Consider the following 25,909-nt stretch of genomic DNA (forward strand, 5'->3'; position numbering starts at 1 on the left):
GCACCACTGATTTCAATTAACCTTCCAAGTAGATGATTTTAAGATGACAGTTTTCCCTCTGATTCTGTCTGAAGGCTGCTTGAAGGTGGAACTGTATAATACACGGAGGTGCTATCCAAGATGGTATTCTCCTATCAAATTATTTTTCTTCTTTTCTTTGATGATGTGTAGCAATACTTATCCCTTGTACCAACAGCATCACATTTATTTTATTCTATTTATCAGGCTTTTCCCATATAAAATGCTCAAGGTGAATTACAGAATTTAAGGTAAAACAATTACAATGTTAAAGTTTGTTAAAAGATACAACTTCAAAATGATAAAACACTGAAAGTAACAAGCCGATTCACAATTTACACATTTCCCAGGTAGCCAATGGTGTGGAGCAAGAGTGGAGAAAATGTGCACCAGCCTGTGATGTTACTACATGTTAACCGAGGGAAGGAGAACTTGACATGGGGCTGCTCTTGATACTTGCAGAAGAGCTGTATCCTTGAGATACTGCCTACTGCTAGGAGACAGATGGAGTGAAGCAGAATCCATCCACGTGTCACAGGAACCCTGGTGTGTGGGTTGCAGAAGGCAGTCTCCTTTCAGAGGAGGGACTGGAACCAAAGTAATCCAGCAAAGGCAAGGTTATATTGGTGGGGTCTATTCATACTTTGTCGCTCTAGATGTGTGCACATGTGCACGCACACATGACATGTGACCACTGGGTGCTTGAAACTACAGTATTTGTATGTAGGTGTGCTTGTTGGAGAGCTAGGATTGGCAGCCGCTCCCGTTTGAATGTATATGCGTAGCAACTGTGAGTTTGTTGCTGTGTGATGGCTCTTGATGAATGTCAGAATCGCTGATAAGATGGTACTGAAAAATACAGTATAGGTAAAAATAGAGGCAGTTGTTCTTTCTGGGTCTTTAGGGGTTATATTTGGAAAGCAGGGATTGTTCTTCAGCCATTATACTCATCACACACGTGGCATTGTCGCGTACATATCTCAACATTTCTTTGAGCCTCACTTGCCTGACTTGTACTTACACTTCCTTACTTGTATCAAAGATGTCATACTGTAATGGCATCAGTGTGAGATTAGTTTCTACTCCAGTAGAAAACAGGGAAAAGTAAAGATAGGCACCAGAACACAACTTGTTCAACTCAACTAATTATTATTAAATACAATCTCTCTCTCTGTGTGTGTGTGTGTGTGTGTGTGTGTGTGTGACAGTAACAGATGAGCTCTGCACTGTAGCCAGTATTTCAAACACCACAGATGACACATCTCCATAGTCCAGAAGGGGCAACCTAAATGTCTTGTGTAGCAAACTCAGGGTTACAATTTATACTGCACCCTGCCCAAAGGATTAAAGGATAAAGTGAAATAAATAATACAGTTTTCTTTTCTTGATTAAGAAGGCACCAAACATAATGAGCTCTTTTCTCTACATCTCAAGTGTCCAAAATGTACTGGCGGCCTGGTATCTTGTTCTCTATATGAAATATTCTTCCTTTTCACCTTTACAAGGGAGGTCCTCCATCTGGACTGAGCCTTCTGGATCTGCTTCAGGTTGTTCATAGGTGTGGTAGCTGCCTTTGTTCTTGTACAGGTAAATGATGATCAGCACGACAACCGAAAGGAGAGTGACGAAAACCACTGCGATAACAGCTTTAAAAAGTAAATTAATAAAGGAAACTGTTTAGCATAGTGAGACTTGGATAAAGCATCATGTGCTGATATCTTAACCATCATTAAGAGTTCAGGAGTGAGCTGCAATCGTCTGTGTGGTTCTTCCTCCCTCATACACATTCTGCCCTCTCCCTTTCCAAGATTGTGTAATGCAATACTAAGCACTACACTAACTAGAGTTAACCAAGTTTGCTTGCTAATCCTAGTTAACACTAACCATGGTTAACACTAGGGCCAAGTCTATTTAGGAACACCTGATATTGCAGAAATTAAGCACCTTTGACTGGTCAGTCCCCTAGATGGGAGAGCACTGGTGACTCTATAAAATGATATACATTAAAAACAAAAAACCAATCAAGCATGGTTAGTGCCAGTACAGCTATAATACTAAGTAGTTAATACTGACAAGGGAAGGGAGGGGGGAATTTGTGCTGTTGGGGGAAGGTGCATACAAATCTCTTTCTGATCTCTTACTGGTGACTAAGAAATCAACAGTGTTATGCCTAACAGTGTCAAGGTCAGTATCTATCATGCTAGATGGGCAGCAAAGCCACAGTGCAATTGGTTATTTGTTATGCACTGGGAGGGATGAGTCCCTCCTGGTGCATTATAGGGCAATTTGCCTGCAAAAGTGGGGAATTCAGATTCCCTGCTTTTGAAGCTGACCCAAAGAGTCAGTGCAGCATGTCTGCCATGGCACATTGGTTTGGAAACGCTGTGGTACACATCACTCTACCCTCTTTCCATTGCCTTTTCACCATTTCCATGTTATACCCTTTACTAGCTGTACTAGCTTTTAAAACCCTTATTCATTGGTTTCATCTAGAACAGAATTATGTGCATTTTGTAATCATACCATGCAAGTGCTTAAACTTTCACTGTGCACAGCATCTGGCACTGTTTGAATCATGGTTTTTTAAAGAAAAAATTTAAAGAACAACTTTCTAGCTCTTTAGGTTTGCCACAATACTGCCTACAATACCTCCTATGACAGCCACATTGACGTTCTCTTGCAAAGTTGGAGTATTCATCTTCTTCATAAAAGAGCTGGTCTGCAGTTCTTGGTTATGGGTGAGAGAAAGAGAGAAGAGTGTCATGGCCAGTGTGGTATAGTGGACAGAGCAATTGACAACAGAGATCCAAGTTCAAATAAGAATAGGTTTAAAAAAAATTATTGGCCAACATGATGTGCAGCATAATGGCGACAATGTGAACTGTGCCGGGGCTGCTATAGATTCATAAGGCAGGCCCAATGCTGATGAGAAGGAGCAGTTGTGCAAGCAGTATTGCTGCTGTTACTTTCATTGTGGCAAATGGGAATAACGTGGGAATGCTGCTTGCAAAACTGCTCATTCTTCAACAGCACCAGGGTTGCTTTACAAGTCTGCAGCAAGCCCAGTGTAGTTCACACCATTGTTGAAATGCTGCATATCATGTCAGCGAATATTATTCAAGGTGGGGTATGCTACAAACACCAAATGAACAATGCAGTCAAGGTAAGGCAAGATAAATCCATGCTCAGCTGTCAAACTGAGAGACTGGCCCAAAGTCCCTATATTTCAACCTAGAGAGGCCTGTTGTAATTATAACCATGGGGCTGGAAACTGTGGACGCCACCCTGAGCTCTTTGGAAGAACTGTGGGACAGAAATGCGACAAAGCATTTACAAGACCATGACCACTTTTCCTTCACACTATGTGTCTCCCTTGCATTCTTTGAAGAAATGTATGCCACACAAGGTGAAGCTGTGTAGACACCGAATCAGCTTGGTAGGTTTGAAGCACGTGCAACAGCAAAGCAAAATCCCGGACTCCAGGTCGGCTGCCACCTTCATTAAAATAATTATGGCAAGAAGTCTTGATGAAATAACTGGCACTTGAGGCCAAAATGCTGGTAGAGGAAAAAGAGCCATTGAAGCCCACAGATTTGCTCAATTAAAGACGTCAGCATTTGGCTCGGGTGATAAGGGGCAGAACAGATCTAACGGTATCGTTTGCTCATGTTTTCAGGGCTTAGGTAATCGGGCTGTCTCAATGAATGTGTCATTATGGACAACAGTGGAGTTGCTGGGAGGAATGAATGTTCTGCCAACAATTCATTTCTAAAGATTTCCAAAACTTGCCAGTATTCAGACACTGTCTTTTTTGGGACAAACTTTTTATAGGAATATATGACATAAAGGGAAATGATGTGGGTTGCAGTCCCAAACACACTTACTAGGGAGAAAGGCCCACTCCAAACAGTGGGACTTACCTCTGAGTAAATATGTATAGGATTTTGTCGTAAGAGTTTTTGGCCCAGCTCAAGGTTTTTTGATGCCCTGTTCATTCAGGACTCTGGGTGGTTTTTTGTTTTTGCTTTTTTGAGACATGTTTCCTCCCTGGGACCTGGCCTCCACCCAAGTAGCCACCCCCAACTTTTCCTTCTTTTCTTAGGGGTTAAAAGCCATGTATTTCTGACAGGAGATCAGCAGGCATTCATTTATACCAGGTCTGCTCAACTTTGCCCCCCCCCCAGCTGTTTTTGGAGTACAACTACTCACATACTCCCCAATTGAGGTGGCCGATAGCCAGGGATTATGGAAGTTGTAGGCCTACATTTGCAGGAGGGCCGAAGTTGAGCAGCCCTGATTATACACTGTCCACTGTCCTGAAGAATCAGTGCAGCTAGCAAGGTCAGCTGCATATAAGCTAGCAATCTGTAGCCAAAGATTTGTCTGGTTAGTTCAAGTCTATATATAAAACTCTGTTTTCAAAGTGCTTTGGTGATCTAGTGTTCTCCCCCTTTCTCAAAGCTCTCATCCCAATCAGCTTTCTAGCCTACCCAGCATCCCTGCTTCCTGTCAACAACACTCAACAACACACAGCTCTTATTTTCCTAGGAAAATAGACACATCTTTCTTTTCAGAATCTGTGCTCTTTGCCAATACACTATTGCTTGGAGTTTTCTTCTGAGGCATAGAATGATTGTGAACATTCTATGACATCAAAGCCGCTCAGCCAATAACTGGTAAGGAGAGTGAGAAGGAGACTGGACAATAGGCCATAGATAGTTTTTAGGCTTGGGCATAATTTCCTGTGCTTGAAGACTATCACAGTCTAAGACATATATGTCCACATAATTCAATGATTGCAAAATAAGGAAATGACAGAATTATTATGGGCCTTTAAAAGTACTGGAGCAAATCAATAACATACCATTCAGTATTTGTTGGTGACAACTTGGTATACTGAACTGCAAGAGAAGCCCAAGTCTCTGCATCCATCATTTTGGGTATGAGGAAGTCTGTTCTACCACTGATGCAGTCATGGGACGAAGGGAGAGGGATTGGGCTCATAGAAAACATTCTTAGAGCTCAGTTCCCACCTCATCTAACTGATTCACTGCAGGTTCCATCTTGCATATGATGTTCTCCAGGCTCCGTCTGCTAGCCCTGAGTGTATTTACCTGTGGGTGGTGGAGGTGTTGGAATAGCTGCCATGGCATCACCTTTTTTCTCTGGTTGTCAGTCTTTGATGGTTAAAACTTCAGTATCTTGCAGAACTGGGGGAGAAAAAAAAGTAGGAAAAAGGAAAAGAAAGAAAAAAGAATACGCTTTCTTGTTAAAGCTGCTAAAAAGACATCTACCAGTTCTCTCAGTATGAATGCCTGATATCACCAGATTTTATCACCACAGTACTTAATTTTAAAGGTAAAGTTCTGCTGTCGAGTCGGTTTCGACTCCTGGCGACCACAGAGGTTTCTGGTAGAATACAGAAGGGGTTTACCATTGCCTCCTCCCGCGCAGTATGAGATGATGAGGGTCTCAATTAATTATTGCTGCTGTTATTATTTGATTGGAGATTTTAGGCTAGTCCACACAATCAGTAATTGGATAGGAAAAGCGTCCTATCCAAGTTCGGGAGCTGTGTTTGCTCCTGTTTTGCGACTGTATATGAGTAAAAAGCAAGCTAGGAGACAAAGGAAATGATAATGTACAAGGTTCCCACTGGGTAGGGCTCCATCCTATGCAGCAGCTGTACCCAGCTGTTTAATGAGGCAGGAGGAAAGGCCCTCCTACTCCACGGAAGCACACACAATCACTTTCCCCACCTCCTACCTTGCTTTTGACTCACACACAATCACAAAACAGGAGCATGTACAGCTCCCGAACTTAAGTAGGGTGCTTGTCCTACCCAATTATTGATTTTGTGAATTAGCTTTTTGAGTTAACAGATGGATGAGGATTTTAGAATGTGATGTTTCTCTTGTTGCTTTTGACACTGTGATAGTGTTGCATCTTAATGTATTTATTGTGAACATATTTGAGGCCCTTATCAGATGAAGATGGGGATAAGGGCAAAACCATTGAGAGTGCACCTGCATTATCCTAAATGGCTGAACCAGCAGTACACTATAAGCTGTGGAATTGTACTGGTGCATGGCGCTTGTACCTGTACCTATCTACTTCCTGATTGATTGATTGATTGATTGATTAAGTGCCATCAAGTCAGTGTCCACTCTTAGCGACCACATAGATAGATTCTCTCCAGGATGATCTGTCTACAACTTGGCCTTTAAGGCCTCTCAGTGGTACATTCATTGCTGTCGTAATTGAGTCCATCCACCTTGCTGCTGGTCATCCTCTTCTTCTCTTCCCTTCAACTTTTCCCAGCATTATGGACTTCTCAAGGGAGCTGGGTCTTCTCATAATGTGTCCGAAGCATACTACATTGAGCCTGGTCATTTGTGCCTCGAGTGAAAGTTCTGGATTGATTTGTTCTATGATCCATTTGTTTGTTTTCCTGGCTGTCCAGAGTATCCTCAAATTTTTCTCCAGTACCAAAGTTCAAAAGCGTCAATACTTTTTCTATCTTGCTACTTCAGAGTCCAGCTTTTGCATCCACAGAGTGCCATGGGAAAAACCATGGTCCGAACGATTCTAATCTTTGTAGTTACAGACACGTCACAGCACCTAAATATCCTTTCCAAGGCCTTCATTGCAACCCTACCATGTGCTAATCTGCGGCATATTTCTTGACTGCTGGATCCTTTACTGTTGATGGTCAATCCTAAAAGGCAGAAAATGTCCACCACTTCAATGTCTTCATTATCAATTCTGAGGCTGGTTGCTGTACCTGTTGTCAATAGTTTAGTCTTCTTTACATTTAGTTGTAGTCCCATTTTTTCACTGTGCTCCTTGACTTTCACTACTAGAGCTTGCAGATCATCCGCATTCTCAGCTCTCAGAGTGGTGTCATCGGTGTAGTGCACATTATTGATGTTTCTTCCTCCAGCTTTAAAACCATGCTCATCTTCTTCCAATCCAGCCTCCCTCAGTATATGTTCAGCACATAAGTTGAATAAATAGGAGAATGTATACAGCCTTGTCTTACTCCTTTGCTGGTCTGGAACCAGTCTGTTTCACCATGTTCCGTCTGGACTGTGGCTTCCTGTCCTGTGTATAGGTTTCTCATGAGAACAATGAGATGCTCTGGTACGCCCATTTTCCTAAGGCTATTCCACAACTTCACATGGTCGATGAAATCAAAGGCTTTTCTGTAGTCAATGAAGCACGTATTGACTTTCTGGTATTCTTTGGCTTTCTTAATTATCCAGCGTGCATCAGCAATGATGTCTCTTGTTCCTTGGCCTTTTCTGAAACCAGCTTGAACATCCAGCATTTCCCTTTCCACATAAGGCTCTAATCTGGGTTGGATGATCATGAGCATTATTTTGCTAGCATGTGAAATTAAGGATATTGTGTGATGGTTTGTGCAATCTGTTAAGTCTGTTTTCTTTGGTATTGGTATGTAGACTGACTTCTTCCAGTCTGTTGGCCACTGTGTCATTCTCCAAATTTGTTGGCATAGCTTGGTGAGAGCCTTGACTGATTCTTCTTCTGTTGCCTGCCATATTTCTATATCTATTACATCAATTCCTGTAGCCTTCCGATTTGGTAATGACCAGAGTGCTGATCTAACTTCATCTTCCCGTACTAGAGGTTCTTGCAAGTAGGGAATATCTTCTAGAGTTTCTTGGATGTTGACGTCCTTGCTGTACAGGTTTTCAGTATACTCCTTCCATCTCTTTTTGATCTTCTCTGAATCAGTTACTATCTGTCCTTTGGCATCCTTTAACATACCAGCTCAAGGCTGGAACCTCCTTCTGAGTGCAGAGATCTTTTGGAAAACTTTCCTTGTTTTTCCGTGTCTTTTCCCATCCTCTTTACAGATGTTGTTTTAGTACTGCTCCTTGTCTCTTCAAACCGCTTTCTGAAATTCCCTGTTAAGTTCCTTCCTGAGGTCTATCTTTCTTGTCTTTGGCTTCTCTCCTCTTTTTGGCAATTTCTACCATCTGTTCTGACATCCATTTTGCTTTCTTCTGTTTCTTGGTCTTTGGCACTCTCGTTTTGCATTCATCCTTAACAACGTCTTTGATTTCATTCCACAGTTCCTCTGGTTCCCTATCAGTGAGGTTCAGAACTTCAAAGCGGTTTCTGATGCTCTCCTTAAAAATGGTGGGTACATTCTCAATATCATATTGTGGATACTGGATAGCTTTGTTTTTCCACTTTAGCTTGACTTGGAGCTTGCACATGAGCAGTTTGTGATCGGTTCCACAATCGGCTCCCGGCCACGTTTCTGCTGTTATAACTGAGCTCTTCCACCTCCTTGTACCAATAATGTAATCAGTTTGATTTCTGTGTACTCCATCTGGTGATGTTCATGCGTACATATGCCACTTTCGTTGTCTGAAGAATGTGTTAGTAATGAAGAGATCATTGGACTGGCAGAAACTAATAAGTTGCTCTTCTGCTTCATTTCTGTTTCCTAGGCCTTACAGTCCAACCATGTTTTCCTCCTTACCATTTCCAACTTTGGCATTCCAGTCTCCAACCACCACCAGCACATCTTGCTTGCCCGTTCTGTCAATTTCAGACTGAACTTGAGCATAAAACTCATCAACTTCCTCTTCTTCTGCATCATTTGTTGGGGCATAGATTTGAAGAAGTGTCATGTTAAAGTTGGGGCTAGGACCCTGGCAGCATCAGCTCTCACCTGCAATGTCTCATAGTGACCACTGGGGCTGGGTAGGTGTTAGGGACATGGATAAAAGTGCTGGCCTCCTCCCCTCTCTGTTCTTCCAGTGTTAGTTAGTCTCCATTTTGTCTTTCCAGAGATGGCTGTTTGTTTTGGTCTCTCTCTTCAGCCATGTGTTATAGCTGAAATTAAGCTGCAGGCTTTTCCACATTTGTTTGTAACCTTTTTCTACAAATCCTTGTAGCTCTTCAATACTAAATAACTGTCTCAAAACCTCTTGCTTTGCTGCTTTCTCACCAAACTGGTTTTGCTTTGTTATTTGGGGACTGAACTGCCATTCTTCCCGTAAAGGGTTGTCCACAAAACCTAACTGATATTAGTCGGTCACTGACCGCATTGTACCCAAGTACTGTCATTGCTATATCCTTTCTGACTGTGAAAGCAACACCATTCCTTCTTTGTTTTTCATGTCCTGAGTCATGGAGGAGAGGTCTATCAACGGCTACTAGTTGGAGGGCTATAGGCCACCTCTGAGTACCAGTTGCAGGGGAGTAACAGCAGGAGAGAGGGCATGCCCTCAACTCCTACCTCTGGCTTCTAGTGGCATCTGGTGGGCCACTGTGCGAAACAGGATGCTGGACTAGATGGGCCTTGGGCCTGATCCAGCAGGGCTGTTCTTATGTTCTTATTAGTAAACAGTATGATTTTCTGACTGAAAGTGTCCAATTCCAGTACATTTTAATTTGCTGATGCCCAAGATGTCAATCTGTAGTCAATTCATTTCATCTTTCACTATGTTGAGCTTTCCCATATTTATGCTTCTAACGTTCCATGTACCTACTGTAATTCTGTCTTTGCAGCTTCCAATTTTCTTTTCCTGCATGGCAACATCAGCAGCTAGACCTCCAAAAGGCTTTAGCCTAACCGCATCATAAACACCATCAGTACTCTGAGAGATTCTCAGCTCTTCCTCATGTTGAGTACCATCTAACCTGAGGGGCCCATCATCCGGCACTACATCAACAAGCATTCTATCTTGTCTATCCATGTGGTTTTCCTGGTAAAAAAACAGGAGTAGTTTACCATTGCCTCCTCCCACGCAGTATGAAATGATGCCTTTGTTGTCACTAAAGCGAACGTATGCCTCCAGCACCTTCCTATATTGCTGCTGCCCAATATAGGTGCCTGCTTGCTTTAGCTGGGCAGCTGGGATGACCTTCATGCCTTGGGTGACCCTACAGGGAGTATACCTCCCTGTAGTACTTTGCTCATCCTTCTCAGGAACACCCTCCACCACCACCATGATGAGGCAGCATAGCAGGACTTGGAGGGGCTACTTCCTGATAGGGTCCTTTAATTACACTTAGAAATCTCTCCCTTTTCTCATTACATTTCTACAAAAGTTGCCAATAATATTCAGTGTATCTGGTTTTTTGCATCCTACAGTTTGTGTATTTTTATATGCAAGTCTTTTCTAAATACAAAAATCTTTGTAAGAGCATGTGCTTCCCAGATTGGCAGTAGAACTGGCAATAATTCATGAATGCTTGTACCTAATGACTTTTATCTACCAGCTTGACATCTTCAAGTATTACTGCCTCCCTAAAACGTCTCAGTCTTGCAGTATGCAGTGTTTTTTTTTGCTGTGTCAGTGTGTTTTACACCTTGTGGCTGGTTTCCTGAGCAAAGTTATTAGCTGTTAAGATAAGCAAGATAAGCTTTATAGTAGTTGAGCTTATAGAATGAAGCAGAACTCTTTGCAAGAATTTGGCTGCTCCACAAATTAAAGGTAAAGTTGTGTTGTCAAGTTGGTCTTGACTCCTGGCAACCACAGAGCCCTGTGGTTTTCTTTGGTAGAATACAGTAAGGGTTGATCATTGCCATCGCCCACTCAGTATGAGATGATGCCTTTCAGCATCTTCCTATATCGATGCTGCCCAATATAGGTGTTCATATAGTCACAAGAATGCTAACAAAAGCACTTTCATTTTAGTTATAAAATACAGTATAAAATGATAAGCTTTCAGGGGCCAAAAAGACTACATAAGAACAGCCCTGCTGGATCAGGCACAAGGCCCATCTAGTCCAGCATCCTGTTTGACACAGTGGCCCACTAGATGCCACTGGGGAGCCCACAGGCAAGAGGTATGCCCTCTCTCCTGCTGTTGCTCCCCTGCAACTGGTATTGAGAGGCATCATGCCTCTGAGGCTGGAGATGGTCCACAGCCATCAGGCTAGTAGCCATTGATAGACCTGTCTTCCATGAATCTATCTAAAACCCTTTTAAAGCCATCCAAGCTAGTGGCCATCAACACATCCCATGGCAAGGAATTCCATAGATTAATTATGCGCTGTGTGAAAAAGTACTTCCGCTTGTCAGTCCTAAATTTCCCAGCCTTCAGTTTCATGGGGTGACCTCTAGTTCTAATTTTGTGAGAGAGGGTGAAAGATTTCTCTCTGTCTACCCTCTCCACTTCATGCATAATTTTATACACTTCAATCATGTCTCCCCTTAGTTCCCTCTTTTCCAAGGTAAAGAGCCCCAGATGCTGTAGCCTAGCCTCATAAGGAAGGTGCTCCAGGCCCCTGATCATTTTGGGTGCCGTCTTCTGCACCTTTTCTAGTTCTACAATATCCTTCTTAAGATACGGTGACCAAAGCTGTACACAGTACTCCAGATGTGGCTGCACCATAGATTTGTATAAGGGCATTATAATATTATAGCATTTTTATTTTCAACCCCACCTCCTAATGATTCCTAGCATGGAATTAGCTTTTTTCATAGCTGCCCTGCACTGATGACATTACCTTGCGGAAAAGCGGGATTATCCACAAAATATTCCCCCTTTCCCATCAATGGAAGCCTTTTAATCCCGGCAGAGAACAGGAAAGAATGATACACATCACATCAAAGATGTAAGCAAAGCAGATAACACTAGATGACTTAAGCAAGTGAGTCAAGCCACACTCTGTTGACAAAGGCATAAAAAGGAATGTTGGATTATTGCAACTAATTATTGTGGCTTTGCTTTCAGCATAAACCAGAAGAGGGAATTTTCAAATACTGGAATTAGGCCCAAAGGTGGAAATAGCTCAGTCCTTTCCCGAAGTCTCTAGGCTCCTTTGTGCCCCCAGTTATGTCACTTAACACGTTAAGTCCTCTAACTCTACAGTTATGTGCCTCCTGACATGGATCATGCCTTTCTATAATCCAAAAAAGTTGAACAAAACTGAAGTAAACAGCACATCCCACGATTTTAGAGGCAAAGGGTAGAAAGGAAATAATATAGTCATTGGAGGCTGGCTCAGGACAGGTTAAGGGAGCATTTTTCTTTGGGAATGAGGTGAACAGTGGTGAGCTTGAACACAACAGGGAAGGAGCCAGAAGAGAGGGGTAGGCTGATTGCATACTTCAGAAGGAGGATAACAGTGAGGGAGAAGGCAACCAGCAGTTGGGTTGGGAACCTGTGGAGACACATAGAGATGACTTAAGAAAACAGGGAGGTCACCTTTTAAATTGAGATGAGAGAGAAAGAACAAAGGACAGAGTAAAGTGTGCCAAGAGGGGGTATGAGGAGAGGAGAGAGGTTGAGAGTCCAATTTTATCCTTGAAGAAGGACATGACATGAGGTCCTAGGAAAAAGGCAGAGGAGTAAGCCTTAAGTAGGGCATCAAAAGAGGTGCAGGGTTTGTTAGGTGTGGATCAGAATGGCGGAATAGCATTGCTTATTGAAGAAGTTGGCAGAGAAGAAGGAGAGCATGAATTTAAATGGACATAGTCAGCCAGGCTTTTGACCTCCAGAAATTTTCAGCTGCTCTGAAAAAAGCAGAATAGAAAAGGTGACCCAGCGTTGAATAAGTTAGTGAGGCAGCAGGACAAACTGCCCCAAGAGACATAGCAAGGGTGAAAAATGCAGCCCAAGGAATGAGCAAAAGTAACAGAGCAGTTAAAAGAAGGCCGGTCTTCTGAAAAAGCCACAGCATCAATGGACTGCAGGTCACAGAAGAAGCAAGGGGCAGAGTGAGAGAAGGGTGGCGAGTGAGCAGTATTGAAAAGGTAATGGTCAGACAGAGAGAATTCCATAGCAGAGAAGTCAGAGACACAGCAGTTCTCTGAGAAGACAAGATCATGAACATGATGGCATTGAATGGGAGGCAGTCCAAAGGTGCAAGCCAAAAGAGGAAGTAAGGGAGATGTGGCAAGTGGCAGCTGAATCAGAGAGGTAACATCAGCATGAATGTTGAAATCCCAAGGAGAATGGCAGGAATGCTGTAAGAGGAGGCAGCAGTAGCAACCCAAGCATTACCTTATTTATTTATCAAATTTGTACACTGCCTCAAACTTTTGTCTCTGGGCAGTTTACAGCGACACCTTCCAATATTAAAATTGAAGGTGGGTTGGGATTAGTTGCGGCACAACATAGCTCATCAACATGGAGATGCAAAGGGGAATAGAGGCATATACACACACATACACCCCACCCCACAATTACACCTTGAAGGCTAGAGAAACTGTGGGATGGAGGTATGTGGGTGGTGATCAGGGACTGGATCATCAGGATTTGGCAGGGAGGAGGCCATTGCTGCCACTGCAGCCTTAAGGCTGAGGTGGATGATAAAAATTGAGCCTTTCAAAGGAGAGGAGAGCAACAGTGGGAGTCAAGGCCTAACTACATGGTAGTCCCCTTTATTCTTACTGGAAAAATCACTTCAGGAGGTGACCGTTGGGACTGGAGAGGTGGCAGTGGGGATAGATGTGTGATCCATTCTCCGCCTGCCTGCTTCAAAACACCTTTCTCCACCCAACAAGTGGCTTTTCTCCCCATGTGTTTGCCAGCATGTGGGGAGCCAGATGCAGCAAAGGAACATAGGAAACTGCCATATACTGAGTCAGACCATTGGTCTATCTAGCTCAGTATTGTCTACACAGACTGGCAGCAGCTTCTCCAAGGTTGCAGGCAGGAATCTCTCTCAGCCCCACTATCTTGGAGAAGCCAGGGAGGGAACTTGGAACCTTCTGCTCTTCCCAGAGTGGCTCCATCCCCTGAGGGGAATATCTTACAGTGCCCATTCAAATGCAGCCAGGGTGGACCTGCTTAGCTAGGGGGACAAGTCATGCTTGCTACCACAAGACCAGCTCTCCTCTCTAAGGAGAGCTGGTTTTGACAACTTTAACCAGCATCCTGTGGGAAACAGGATGCTGGTCAAAGAAAGCAGTTGGTCCTCCTAACTGGACAAAGAAGCACCTTTCAAAGTGGTGCTTAGAATATAAGAACAGCCCTGCTGGTTCAGGCCCAAGGCCTGTCTAGTCTAGCATCCCGTTTCACACACTGGCCCACCAGATGCCTCTGGGAAGCCCACAGGCAAGAGGTGAAAGCATACACTCTCTCCTCCTGTTGCTCCCCTGCAACTGGTATTTAGAGGCATCTTGCCTCTGAGGCTGGAGGTGGCCTATAGCCATCAGACTAGGATCATCATTCTCATATATTTAGCAGGGGAGAGCAACTGGCCCTATCCAACCCCAACACAGCATCCTTTCAGTGGCTGTTGTGTCTGTCTACTTTGTGTGTCTTTTAAGATTGTGAGCCCTTTGGAGACAGGGAACCACCTTCTTGCCCCCCCCCCCCCGATTTAAACCACTTTGAGAACTTTTGCTGTTGTTGAAAAGAGGTATATAAATAATAGTAATAATGACAGCAATAGAAAGAGCCAGAAGGGTCAAGAATGGAAACTATGATGGAGCTACCTTGCTTTCTGGGTAATGCAGTGGCAATTCCAAGAGGGAAAGAAAGAAGTGGCTTGGCAATGAATGGTGAGAAGACTGATAAACAGAGGGCAGGTGAGGCCAAGAACAGAGTTATATGGGTAAAGCAGGCAATCCAGAGAACATACGGGCCCAGGGTGACAGATGAACCAGCAGGGTGAGAGCTACTGCGGAGTCACATAGGCCTCTGCAGTAGCTATTTACTTCACTAATGCAGGGGCTCAGTTTTGGGGAGGGGGCGGTGGCAAGGGAGGGTGCCTTCTACTGAACTATGAGGAGTGGAAGGAGCAATCGCTGGAAGCCTCGCTCACCTCTTGATCTCTATATCTTCTTTTTGTGGCACCTCAGAGTTCCAAATAGTTGCAACCTTGGCTGGCAATGTGCTTATGGAGTCTGTCTGCAAGCCACACCCCCAGCCGAGGCCCAGTGGGGAGATGGGAGACAGGAATTGTAGAGCAGCTTTTGACTGGCGTATGGGTGTCTGGCACAGTGAATGAAGGTTGTCACTCGTTCGTTGTGATGGGTTCTTCCTATTTCAGGAGTCTATATACAATTTTTAAATGGTGGTGGAGGATTGTTTCTCACAAAAAACCAAAGTACCAACAGCATTTGCCACTTTGGTAAATTGAGTTGGTCAATGCATTCAGTATCAGAGCCAGTGTGGTGTAGGGGTTAGAGTGCTGGACTAGGACCGGGGAGAGACCCGAGTTCAAATCCCCATTCAGCCATGATACTTGCTGGGTGACTCTGGACCAGTCACTTCCCTCTCAGCCTAACCTACTTCACAGGGTTGTTGTGAGGAGAAACTCAAGTATGTAGTACACCGCTCTTTGCTCTTAAATAAATAAATAAATATCAGTGTTGGACTGTCTGTGACATAGCACCATCATAGCACTCATATCATAATATAGGGTAGTCAGATAGGGAAATATGAGCACAAATGTGTGCCAAGGGAAAATAAATAAAACAAATAAATACGTCTGAGTTTGTCTTTCCCAGAAGTCCTCACGTCTTATTCTGGATTAAATAGGCATTGAACACAATTCCAATAGTTTAAACAGTGGGATAAAATATCCATGATTATTGGTCACAATGAATTCCTCAATATCCTGCTTGCTTTGCCCACCAATATGGAACATTTTATGGACTATCCATAAGCTGAGAAACTGAAAAGTGGCAACTCTATTTCAGCCCCCGTCTGTTGTTTTACCAGTAACTTGGGCAGAGATGCCAGCCGGTGGGTGGGATGGTTGATAGAAACATTTGCATACTTTTGGAGTAGACAGATCATATTTTTCTAGGCCTCATGCACACAACAGCACACCTACAAGTAAACTTGTTTCTTATTTCATGTGTGGTTGAATCTTTGGTGGTCTCCCCCCCTCAACCCCCCCGTTTGCTAGTAATTGTTTGCCTTTTGGCTGATCATTAATGGCTCTACAGGTGTTTCTTCTAGAAAGGTCTCCTCCAGCTCCTGTATGTATTGGCAGCCAGTGCTGAAAGCTTAAAGAAGCTGTGCCTCCTCAAATGCTAGGCCCAAATCCAGAAAATGCCTAGGGCATCTAGGTTGCAGTCACTGTAAGAAGCAGCTCAGAAGCTTCTTAACTTTGCCAATCCCAGGCAAGACTGGTCTGAGTCTAAGATGTGTAAGTGGTAGGCCTTGGTCTGAAAAGATACATGCGCTTCACTCCTCTGTGTTAACACAGCTCAACCACCCCAACTTGCTTTTGCTGGAGCAGGCATCTTAGGCCAGGATTCACCTTATAAGACACTCTTGGCACGCACACACACGCCAACAACACACACAGATCCTCTTTGCAGCTACTGGGTACAGGAACTCTCACACAGGACAAACACTGACATCCCCAATTATTAGTTAAATACACAGAGGTCTTGCTACTGTCTTTCCCTGTCCCGCTTCTCCTGAAGTATGTTCAGTTGAGTATGCACACATCAAGGGTGTACATCTACACTTAAAACTAATTTATAATCAGTTTAATGGCATGGTTTCCCAAAAATATTTTAGTTTTGTGAGGTTGCCTACTAGTATTAGTGATCTCAGGCTAAGACTCACAAAAGTACAGTTTCCAAGGTTCTTTGCTTGGTGGGGTGGGATTGGGGGTGGGGACGCTGACAAACTGCTTTTAGTTGGTGGTGTAGACATGCAGGATATCTATACTATGGGCTTCAACTGGTTTAATAGTCATTCCCTAGCTCCAGGAAACCCCGAAAATTAAAGTTTTGTGTGCGTGAGTTGGTGGTTATGGCGGTGGTTAAGGGATGTGTTAACACAGAATTCCCACCACCATTACCAAACTACAATTCCCAGGGTTCTTTGGGGAAAGCCATTCCAGTCACACTGTTATAAAATCAATACATGTTCACAGTATAGATAGGCCTTAGAGTGTGTTAGTTTTTGAGTCTTCAATTGCCTTTGAGCCCTCTCCATGTGCTATTTGTGAGAATAGTATAATCCAGGTGGAAGAGAATGCATATATAACGAGAATGGGCATTTGGGGCAATGCAGATTTTATATTTGCATGACAAACCAATTGGATCAAAAACTGCTGTTAACATTTTGTATGCAGGGGCGTAACTATAATAGGGCAAGGGGAGACAGTTGTCTGGGGGCCCACTGCCTTGGGGGTGCCCCCAGAGGCAAGTCACATGACTGACTCCCCCAGCTGCACCCCCGCCCGGGCTTCCTTCAGTTGTATTCATCCTCCGAAATTGATGTGAGTGTTAAGACCTGGAGCTACCAGAACAGCACGTCTTTCTCTAGTACCATTAAATGACTTGCATCGTCCACAATTTACAAAAGCTTTTTAAAAATAATTTAGGATGATGTTCTATTGTGGCACATAGGAGATAGATAGATAGATAGATAGATAGATAGATAGATAGATAGATAGATAGATAGATAGATAGAACTTCAGTGATGGGGGGCATTTTAAAATCTCGTCTCTGGGCCCACTCCAACCTTGCTACACCCTTGTTTGTATGTGAAACACTCTTATGGCATTTCCACACAGAACCTTGAAAAATGGCTTTAGTACATCACAGTGCATTGGTTTCTCGCATTTAAAGGCCTCCTCCAGATACTGCAGGAGAGAATCCTCTTCCATTGACCTAGTTCTGAACTTTATACAGTAATATACTAACAGAGATGGATGGAGGACTTGTTTCTGGTTGAACAGAGCACATTTGTTCATGGGTGACACCAGAAGTGCATGAAGATTTAAATGCAATTGTAAATCTACTTTCCTGTAGAGCCCTTAACCAAATAAATAACTGGATTCTGGTATACTTTAAGCAGGGGAACTGAGGGTCCAGGCCCCCCAGAAGACTTATCTGATGGTCCATAAAACTGTGGACCTGGAGTACCTCTGTGCTCCTGAATCTTTGTGTGTATGATGGAACATTTTTTTCAGGACCCACCAAGGTAGGAGGGGGTCCATAAATGGTTAGGCCCAGCCCTGAAGCCACAAAATGACACAGAAGAGGCTCAAAGGTGCATTTAATTGTAAATATGAAAATCCTCATAAAGCTTAAAGCTTACAGTAAATCAGGCTGTGCTGAAATCGGTTCATAGTGTGAATGTAACATTGGCTAAAATAAGTTTCTCTTGTATGCTCCATCAGGTATGAACAGTATCCGCACATGGCACCGAGGAGGAGAGCTGGTCTTGTGGTAGCAAGCATGCATTGTCCCCTTTGCTAAGCAGAGTCTGTCCTGGTTTGCATTTGAATGGGAGACCACATGTGATCACTGTAAGATATTTCCCCTTAGGGGATGGGGCCACTCTGGGAAGAGCATCTGCATGCTTGTATGCATAAGGTGCCAAGTTCCCCCCTGGCATCTCCAACATAGGGCTGGGAGAGTTCTGCCTGCAACGTTTGAGAAGCCGCTTCCAGTCTGTGTAGACAATACTGAGCTAGATAGACCAATGGTCGGACTGTATATGGCAGCTTCCTATGTCCCTACCATGAACAAGGCTTGATAGTGCTTTTAGCAGCATGTGCAAAAACTCTCTGAAAACTTCAACCACATAGAGAAGCAAAGACTTTGCTATAGGAACAAAAAATAAAAACAAGCACCTGCTTAAATGTGGCACTCAATCTTTTTGTCAGGGAGCCATTAATGGAATGTTGGTCTTTGTGTGGGAATGACCTGTGAGTTCCACTCCCTGTCTCATAATTGATGTCACTCTTCAGCCTCCACACTATAGCCATAAACTGGTGACTAACCCCTGATTACAGGAGAGGAGAGCTTGTGGTAGCAAGCATGACTTGTCTCCCTGGGTAAGCAGGGTCTGCCCTGATTGCATTTGAATGGGAGACTAGAAGTGTGAGGACTGGAAGATATTCCCCTCAGGGGATGGAGCCGCTCTGGGAAGAGCAGAAGGTTCCAAGTTCCCTCCCTGGCTTCTCCAAGATAGTGGGGTTGAGAGAGATTCCTGCCTGCAACCTTGGAGAAGCCGCTGCCAATCTGTGTAGACAATACTGAGCTAGATAGACCAATGGTCTGACTCAGTATATGGCAGCTTTCTATGTTCCTATGATCCTATGTACACGTGCACCAGTCTCTTGGGTCTCCTCAGCAGGACTAATCAAGATTAGTCCTGCTCTCGGCCCTGATATGCTTGTGTTCCTTGACAATGTAATCTGGGCTGCTGTAGAATTAGGAGTGGGGTGAAGAACGTGACCATGATGGTTGCATGGAGGCCATCTGCTGCTGTCACTACTTTCAGTACTGCACTGTATATTGTGCTGATTATTTATCAGTATGGTACTTTCATAATTTCTCTTAAACCTGATGACACTAACAGTTTAACATGGGATGAGATCAGTTTTTGACTCATATTGAATCCACTATGTATCTCCACATACACTCTGCCTCCAGCATCAAAGAATCATATTCCAGCCTGAAAGAAATGGAGTCAACCACAATGGAAAGTTGCATTAGATCGCTGATCACAATTTTCTCATCAATTCCAGCTTTTGCCAATTTGTGCACCAAGTGTCCCCCAAAGCAGGCATGATCACAATTCTCTCTCTCTCTCTCTCTCTCTCTCTCTCTGTGTTTTATCTGTTCAGTAATGCAAAGGCACAAAAGACCTAGAAACAAAATTTTACATTTGGATCAGGGAAGGAATTGAACAGCTTGCCATTACAAGCAATATCCTAATAATAAAAAAGGAAGCAATGGTTCAATCAAATCCTGATTATGGTCCACAATGTATTAATGGAAATAATAAAAACATTAAACATTGCAGGTGATATTCATGACTTTACTTGGCGCAGCATCTAATAATTAAAAGATGCTGGGTGCATTTTGATGCAGGTCAGCAGCATGAGTAACAAAAAGTTCAATGCATTCACCACAATTCAGCATTCAGAGTGCGGTATAGCTCCTCTAACCTCTGTATGCAATTGTCTATAGCTAGCCTCTGCATGTCGTAACTGAATAAAGATGATTATTGGAATTTCACACTGCTCTGAAAAACAGTTTATCTGATTATTGTTTGTTTTGATTATTAGTTTTTGGTGGAAAACAGTTTGTGCGTTTTGGTGTGGGACTGAAATAAAAAACGAAGTGCTGCCCAATTGCATTAGCCACCAGAAGTAAAAAAGATGAAAGATTTGAAGAGGAACCAGAGTATCTTGCTCTAAATAAGACAATCAAGTTTATCACCTGCAGTATGCTAGCTGCATCCTGCTCCAAGCCAGATGGTCAGCTAAGTAGTTGCCAGTTTCTCATATGAGTATCTAAAAAGCAGGGGGAAAGCATGGCTTTGAATTGTGGAGTCTATTTGCTCTTCTGTACTCCACTCCGAGACTTGCACATCTGCAGCTAAGTATTAGGGCAGATTATATGGGAAAGCAAGTATCCACTATACAGTTTGGGATGGGGCTGTAGCTCAATGGTAGAGCATCTGCTTTCCATGCAGAAAGTCTCAGGTTCAATCCCTGGCATCTCCAGGTAGGGCGGGGGAAGGTTCCTGTTTGAAACCCTGAAGCGATGCTGCCAGTCAGAGTAGAGAATACTGAGTTAGAGCGACCAATGGTCTGATTTGATATAAGGCAGCTTCTTACTGTTGGAGATGGAGTTCCAGTGCATCGACCTTTCGCACCAACTATCCTAATGACCACTAGGGGCATTGGGAGTAGGGGTAGTTAGTGAGGGTCCCCTCACCTGTCCCTGCTTTGCCTCTACTCTATGACCCCTGCCTTGACTCCTCAGGTATTTCCACGTAGCAAGTCAGTTCTACTTCCTTCCTTTCTCCTTGGAGAGCAGATGGGAGCATCTCTCTCTCTCTGCCCTCCTATTCACTATGTAGCTCATAGTTAGGACAAGTCTTTCTTATCTCAAATGTACTTAACCTATTAAATCTTATTTACTTTATACTGCAATACAATCCCCATGCTTGTTATTGACTAACTGCCACAATAAGGCTCTGCTGCACTATTTCGTAACTGGAGTGGGCAGCTTCTTCTTGGTGCTTTGCTAAACAACCACAAATTGCAACACTTACATGGAGATAATAGTAGTCCAATAGCCCCCCTTTTTTTCTTGACAGGTTTAGGTGGGGATGATTTTGAGCTGTGAAGCAGCAAAAGCAGGGCTGCTTAGCTAATTCCCCACCCACTGTTTCCTGGCTCCCAATAGCCTACTCCCAAAGTGGCTCTCCAGAGGGAATGGAAGAAAGGTTGTTGTATATTTGCATATAACCTGTAGTTTGGCCATCAGCGTTAGAAAACTGGGAAGTGACAAATAACCCTTTGTTATTCAGGTGAACAGATGCAAATATTAGAAACCCAAAACTTAAATTAGTTCTGTTCTCAGCCCTGATATGCTTGTGTTCCCTAACAATGTAAGCTCAGCCCTGATATGCTTGTGTTCCCTAACAATCTAATTCTGTAGAATTAGTAGTGAGGTGAAGAATATTGCCAACAGAATCCCCGCTGGTATGTTTTCTAGACTATGGGAAACACCTCTATTGGGCAGCAGTGATATAGGAAAGATGCTGAAATGCATCATCTCACACTGCATGGGAGATGGCAATGGGAAACCCCTCCTGTATTCTACCAAAGACATCCACAGGGCTCTGTGGTCGCCCGGAGTCGACAGCTACTCCATGACACACTTTACCTTTAATCATTGCAAAAACCAAACCTCTTAATGTGAAGTGTGCCCTCCCCGCCTCATTTTTTGTTCCCCTTCACGAAAGAGATCTTATTATTTAAGCTACTGGAGACTTTTGTGTCGGATGTTCTCAGCTTCTTCTTTTTGTGTGCTTTATATTTCTCTTTCATTCTCCAAGAGTTAATTGAGGACTTGGAGCTTACATGTAGAAGTGCTGGAGTTATGTGAAGGGGAGGGAGACAGGATGGAAAAAAACTGAACTGAAAATCCAAAAATGAAAGAAAGATTACATTGCATCCCTGTCCTGCTCCTCTTTACACCTTTCCAGCCTTTAAAGCTTCCTAGCTTGGTACATCAAAAGCCTTTCTGAACCTTTGAAAAACCTCTCTGTGTAGATGTACATTTAGAGCACAGAGCATAGTATGGGATACTAGTGGTGGGCTATACAATGGCACACATCTATTTTTGCACTGGCATAAACATATCGGGAGATGGCCTGTGGCTAGCATCAGTCTCATCTCTGTGGGAAAGCAGCCCAGAATTTACAGACTCTATCCCAGATACAGGAATACATAACAGGAATTGTTCTCCATTAATCCCAGTTAGACCCTCTCCCCTTCTTACCTGATTAGACAACATTGGAGGGGGAAATCCTTTAACGTGCTGTTGGCTGGATCTCTCTCCCAACTCCAGCTTCCTCCTGTAGCTGCCTAGCTTTCTGGTGATTAGGCTAAGGCGTTCCCACCTCACCTTTCCAGTTTCACCACATTGATAATCAACAGCAGAGTCATCAGCATGCTTACTCCTTGTTAACTCTTTGTGATGCTGATGAAAGGCAGTCCGGACCACAGTACTCCTAGTGCTCACAGACTGAGAATAAAGCAGGGCATCTAGATTTACTAGCGCTTGTTTTATTTAAAAACGTAGGATTAACAGAAGCAGTCAAAGCAATGCATGCAAATACAGTGTGTGGCCCCAAACAACCAGCTTCCTGGGCTTATCTTATTTGAATCAACATAACATTCTAGTGAGTTACTTACTAAAACAAGCTTTGAAAGAAGCCACTTAGAATCATTTCATACATTACAAAACCACAACACTCAGAACCCTTCTGTACAGCAATTGGGAGATAATGAGGCTGTGCACATGAGCAGCCCTACCCGGGTAGGGAAGCCCTACCTGGGTAGGCTGCTCGTGTACAGCACTGAGATTGAGCCCAACCCCAGCGCTGCCTCCCATTCAAGCTCAGCATTTTTACCTGGGCTTTTACCTGGGTTAAAGGGTGCAAGCATGCCCTATACCCCTGGCATGGGGTTATGTGTATGTTCAGGATGTACACAGCCTGAGTGTACACAGAATCAGGAGCGTAGAGCACCCACTTCCTGGGGGCAGAGGTGTATCTTGGGAAAATAGCGCCTAGGGCAAGCACTGAAATTGCACCCCCTGTCCAAACATCTGACACCCATCTTTCAGATAACTTTACCATAATATCAGCTGAAAAATACAAGTCAAGCTCGTTAATCTTTTAATATTTCAAAAAATATTTAGCAGTGGACGTAGACCACTGACCAAAAAATGCTGGAAAACTACAAATTTCAGTATGCTGGGGCTCATGAAATACCCAATACTATGTGGAGCTGTACTTGGAAAACTAAACAGAAGTGCCCATCTAATTCTCTACTATGCATTGTAGCATCACTATTACATAAGTTTTAAAAATAAATGGAGAATTTGGCTTTTCCAGATACTCTGAAAATAATTAAAGGATATGCAGAGTAAACTGTGTCACTGAATGGAATATATTCAAGTATTTCAGAAAGACAGTTAAAATGAGCAAAAGAGTGCAAGAAAGTGCCAGTGGGCCTTAATACTAAGGATTTCACACTGATTCAAAGACAAACTCACCATTAACAGCCATATTATTAAGACATCACATTTAACTCACTTATCACAAGAAGCAAAGTAAGAGCAAATGAATACAATCCTAGCTCAAAAGCTTTCAAAAAGTATTCACAAGTACAAAAGTATTCACTTTTGTATTCACAAAAGTATTCACAAGCCCTGATTCTCTGTACTTAGTGCCAAACTAAATCAGTGTACAGTGACTTATATTATTTTTTTTTAATTTTGTTTACCTGTAGCCCCTTTGGGGGGCTTCCTAAAGGCTGTAGGGGGGTCTGCAAAGGTTCCCCCTCCCTCTGCTGGTCTCTAGGGCCTTGCAGGGACCATTTGAGCATGTGCAGTGACCATTTAAAAAAAATTTTTTTTTAAATGGCCGCTAAAAACAAAATGGCATGCTCAAATGGCCTCTGCGACGCCTGGCCTGGCCTAGGGCCTCACAGAGGCCATTGGAGCATGTGTGGTAGCCATTTTGTTTTTGGTGGCCATTTACATTTTTTTTAAATTTTGGAAAATGGCGCCCCCCTTCAAGTGGTGTCCGGGGCACGTGCCCTGCCTGCCTTACCCTAGATACGCCCCTGCCTGGGGGAATTCCCAATGCACTGTGCTCACTGTGTAGTACATTGTGGCATTCCTGGAGGCCTGCATGGAGCAGTGTGGATTGTGTGGGTGCACGCTGGCACACTGAAGAGGACTTTGGAGATTGTCGGAGTGGGGGGGGGAGTTACATAAGAACAGCCCTTCTGGATCAGGCCCAAAGCCCATCTAGTCCAGCATCCTGTTTCGCACGGTGGCGCACCAGATGCCGTTGGAAGCCACAGGCAGGAGTTGAGGGCATGCCCTCTCTCCTGCTGTTACTCCCCTGCAACTGGTACTCAGAGGCATCCTGTCTTTGAGGATGGAGGTGGCCTATAGTCCTCTGACTAGTAGCCATTGATAGACCTCTTCTCCAAACCCCTCTTAAAGCCATCCAGGTTGTTGGCTGCCATCACATCTTGTGGCAGAGAATTCCACAAGTGGCAGAGAATTCCACAAGTGGATTATACGTTGTGTGAAAAAGTACTTCCGTTGGTTGGTCCTAGATTTCCTGGCAATCAATTTCATGGGATAACCCCTGGTTCTAGTGTTATGTGAGAGGGAGAAGAATTCCCCTCGATCCACTTTCTCCACACCATGCATGATTTTATAGACCTCTATCATATCTCCTAACAGTCATATTTTTTCTAAACTAAAAAGCCCCAGGTGTTGTATCCTTGCCTCATAAGAAAAGTGCTCTAGGCCCCTGATCATCTTGGTTGCCCTGTTCTGCACCTTTTCTAGTTCTACAATGTCCTTTTTTGATGTAGTTAAAAGGTAGTTTCCACCCTGCCTCCCCCCAACCCTGCCTTCCCCCCAACTCTGCCTTCCCACCTGGTCACGAGAATAGCCTTATCCTGTGTGTTGATGGTCACGTGTATCAATCACACTCAGATGTGTATTGCTGAATGATTATGGGATGGATATATTACACAAACTAGGAAGCCATGGTCAATCATGGCGTCCCATCATACATCTACACACAGCACAATATACATATAGGTATGCTGGGGTTTCACATTAATTCCCACATGGAAATGTTTATACACATTTTATAATGCAAGATGCAGCCTTCAGATCTAGTGGAGTAGGGAAGAGAGGCCCCATAAAGTGGGGAGAAAATATCTTCAGTGAGCTTTGAATTTCCATAATTTAATATTTTAGGATTGATTTCAATGGTGAGCTTGCAACACACATTTAAAACAGGTACCAAGAAGGGCTTGTCCAAGCAACTTCTATTTTGCTTATAATTCCCTGATGTTATCAAGATGCTCTCCTTGAAATCCAGATGTGCAAGATGCTTTAAATTGCCCTGCTCCACCAGTCCACAAAATGCAACATATAGGTTCTGGCTGTGCAACCATGGCTGGATGCAGATATTTCTGCACCTTAAGAAAAGAAAAGGAAAAACAAAACAAAACCCTACCCACTACTCTGTTCTGGAGTGCTGGGCTTATTTGTTTTTAATTGCAAATGTTGGAGGCATGAAAAAGGCATCCCTTCTGGAAACTACTACCCAACATGTCGCTTCAGAAAAGTTGGCTTCCAGCACTTAACATGGAGGGGTGGGGTAGGGATCAAACCTAAAAAGATATGTGAACATAAACTGCTATGTAAGCCATGTAAATCTGTCGTATATATTATTAATATATACCACAAATTTAGCCACTTTAAGTGGCACAGCAGAGAAATCCTTGACTAACAAGTAGAAGGTTGCCGGTTTGAATCCCCAGTGCTACTATATTGGGCAGCAGCTACTGTATATAGGAAGATGCTGAAAGGCATCATCTCATACTGTGTGGGAGGAGGCAATGGTT

General features: G+C 43.5%; 1 protein-coding gene and 1 non-coding gene across 7 annotated transcripts; one reads left to right on the forward strand and one right to left on the reverse strand.

Moving 5' to 3' along the window:
• Window positions 1-184: 184 nt before the first annotated feature.
• Window positions 185-22,475, reverse strand: SMAGP (small cell adhesion glycoprotein). Of its 6 annotated transcripts, none has more exons than XM_053294751.1 (4): window positions 22,242-22,475; window positions 5,133-5,228; window positions 2,668-2,745; window positions 185-1,664 (listed from the first exon to the last, which is right to left on the reverse strand). In XM_053294751.1, the coding sequence occupies exons 2-4, from the start codon at window positions 5,164-5,166 to the stop codon at window positions 1,489-1,491; spliced, it is 288 nt and encodes a 95-aa protein (XP_053150726.1). In that variant the 5' UTR covers window positions 5,167-5,228; window positions 22,242-22,475; the 3' UTR covers window positions 185-1,488. The 6 variants fall into 6 exon arrangements, with proteins under 6 accessions (XP_053150726.1, XP_053150730.1, XP_053150728.1 ...); XM_053294755.1 differs by lacking the exon at window positions 22,242-22,475 and adding an exon at window positions 16,546-16,565; XM_053294753.1 differs by lacking the exon at window positions 22,242-22,475 and adding an exon at window positions 16,232-16,351.
• TRNAG-UCC (transfer RNA glycine (anticodon UCC)) lies at window positions 20,381-20,452 on the forward strand. The gene has a single exon. It is a non-coding gene; the product is annotated as a tRNA-Gly (tRNA).
• Window positions 22,476-25,909: the final 3,434 nt, after the last annotated feature.

The sequence above is a fragment of the Hemicordylus capensis genome, chromosome 2 (assembly GCF_027244095.1).
Source record: "Hemicordylus capensis ecotype Gifberg chromosome 2, rHemCap1.1.pri, whole genome shotgun sequence".
Classification (NCBI taxonomy): domain Eukaryota; kingdom Metazoa; phylum Chordata; class Lepidosauria; order Squamata; family Cordylidae; genus Hemicordylus; species Hemicordylus capensis.

Coding starts and splice junctions, on each gene's coding strand:
- SMAGP (XM_053294751.1), bottom strand. CDS start 5,166: ATGGCAGCTATTCCAACACCTCCACCACCCACAG. Junction 2,746..5,132: donor AACACCTCCACCACCCACAG/GTAAATACACTC, acceptor CCCATAACCAAG/AACTGCAGACCAGCTCTTTT. Junction 1,665..2,667: donor CAATGTGGCTGTCATAGGAG/GTATTGTAGGCA, acceptor TACTTTTTAAAG/CTGTTATCGCAGTGGTTTTC.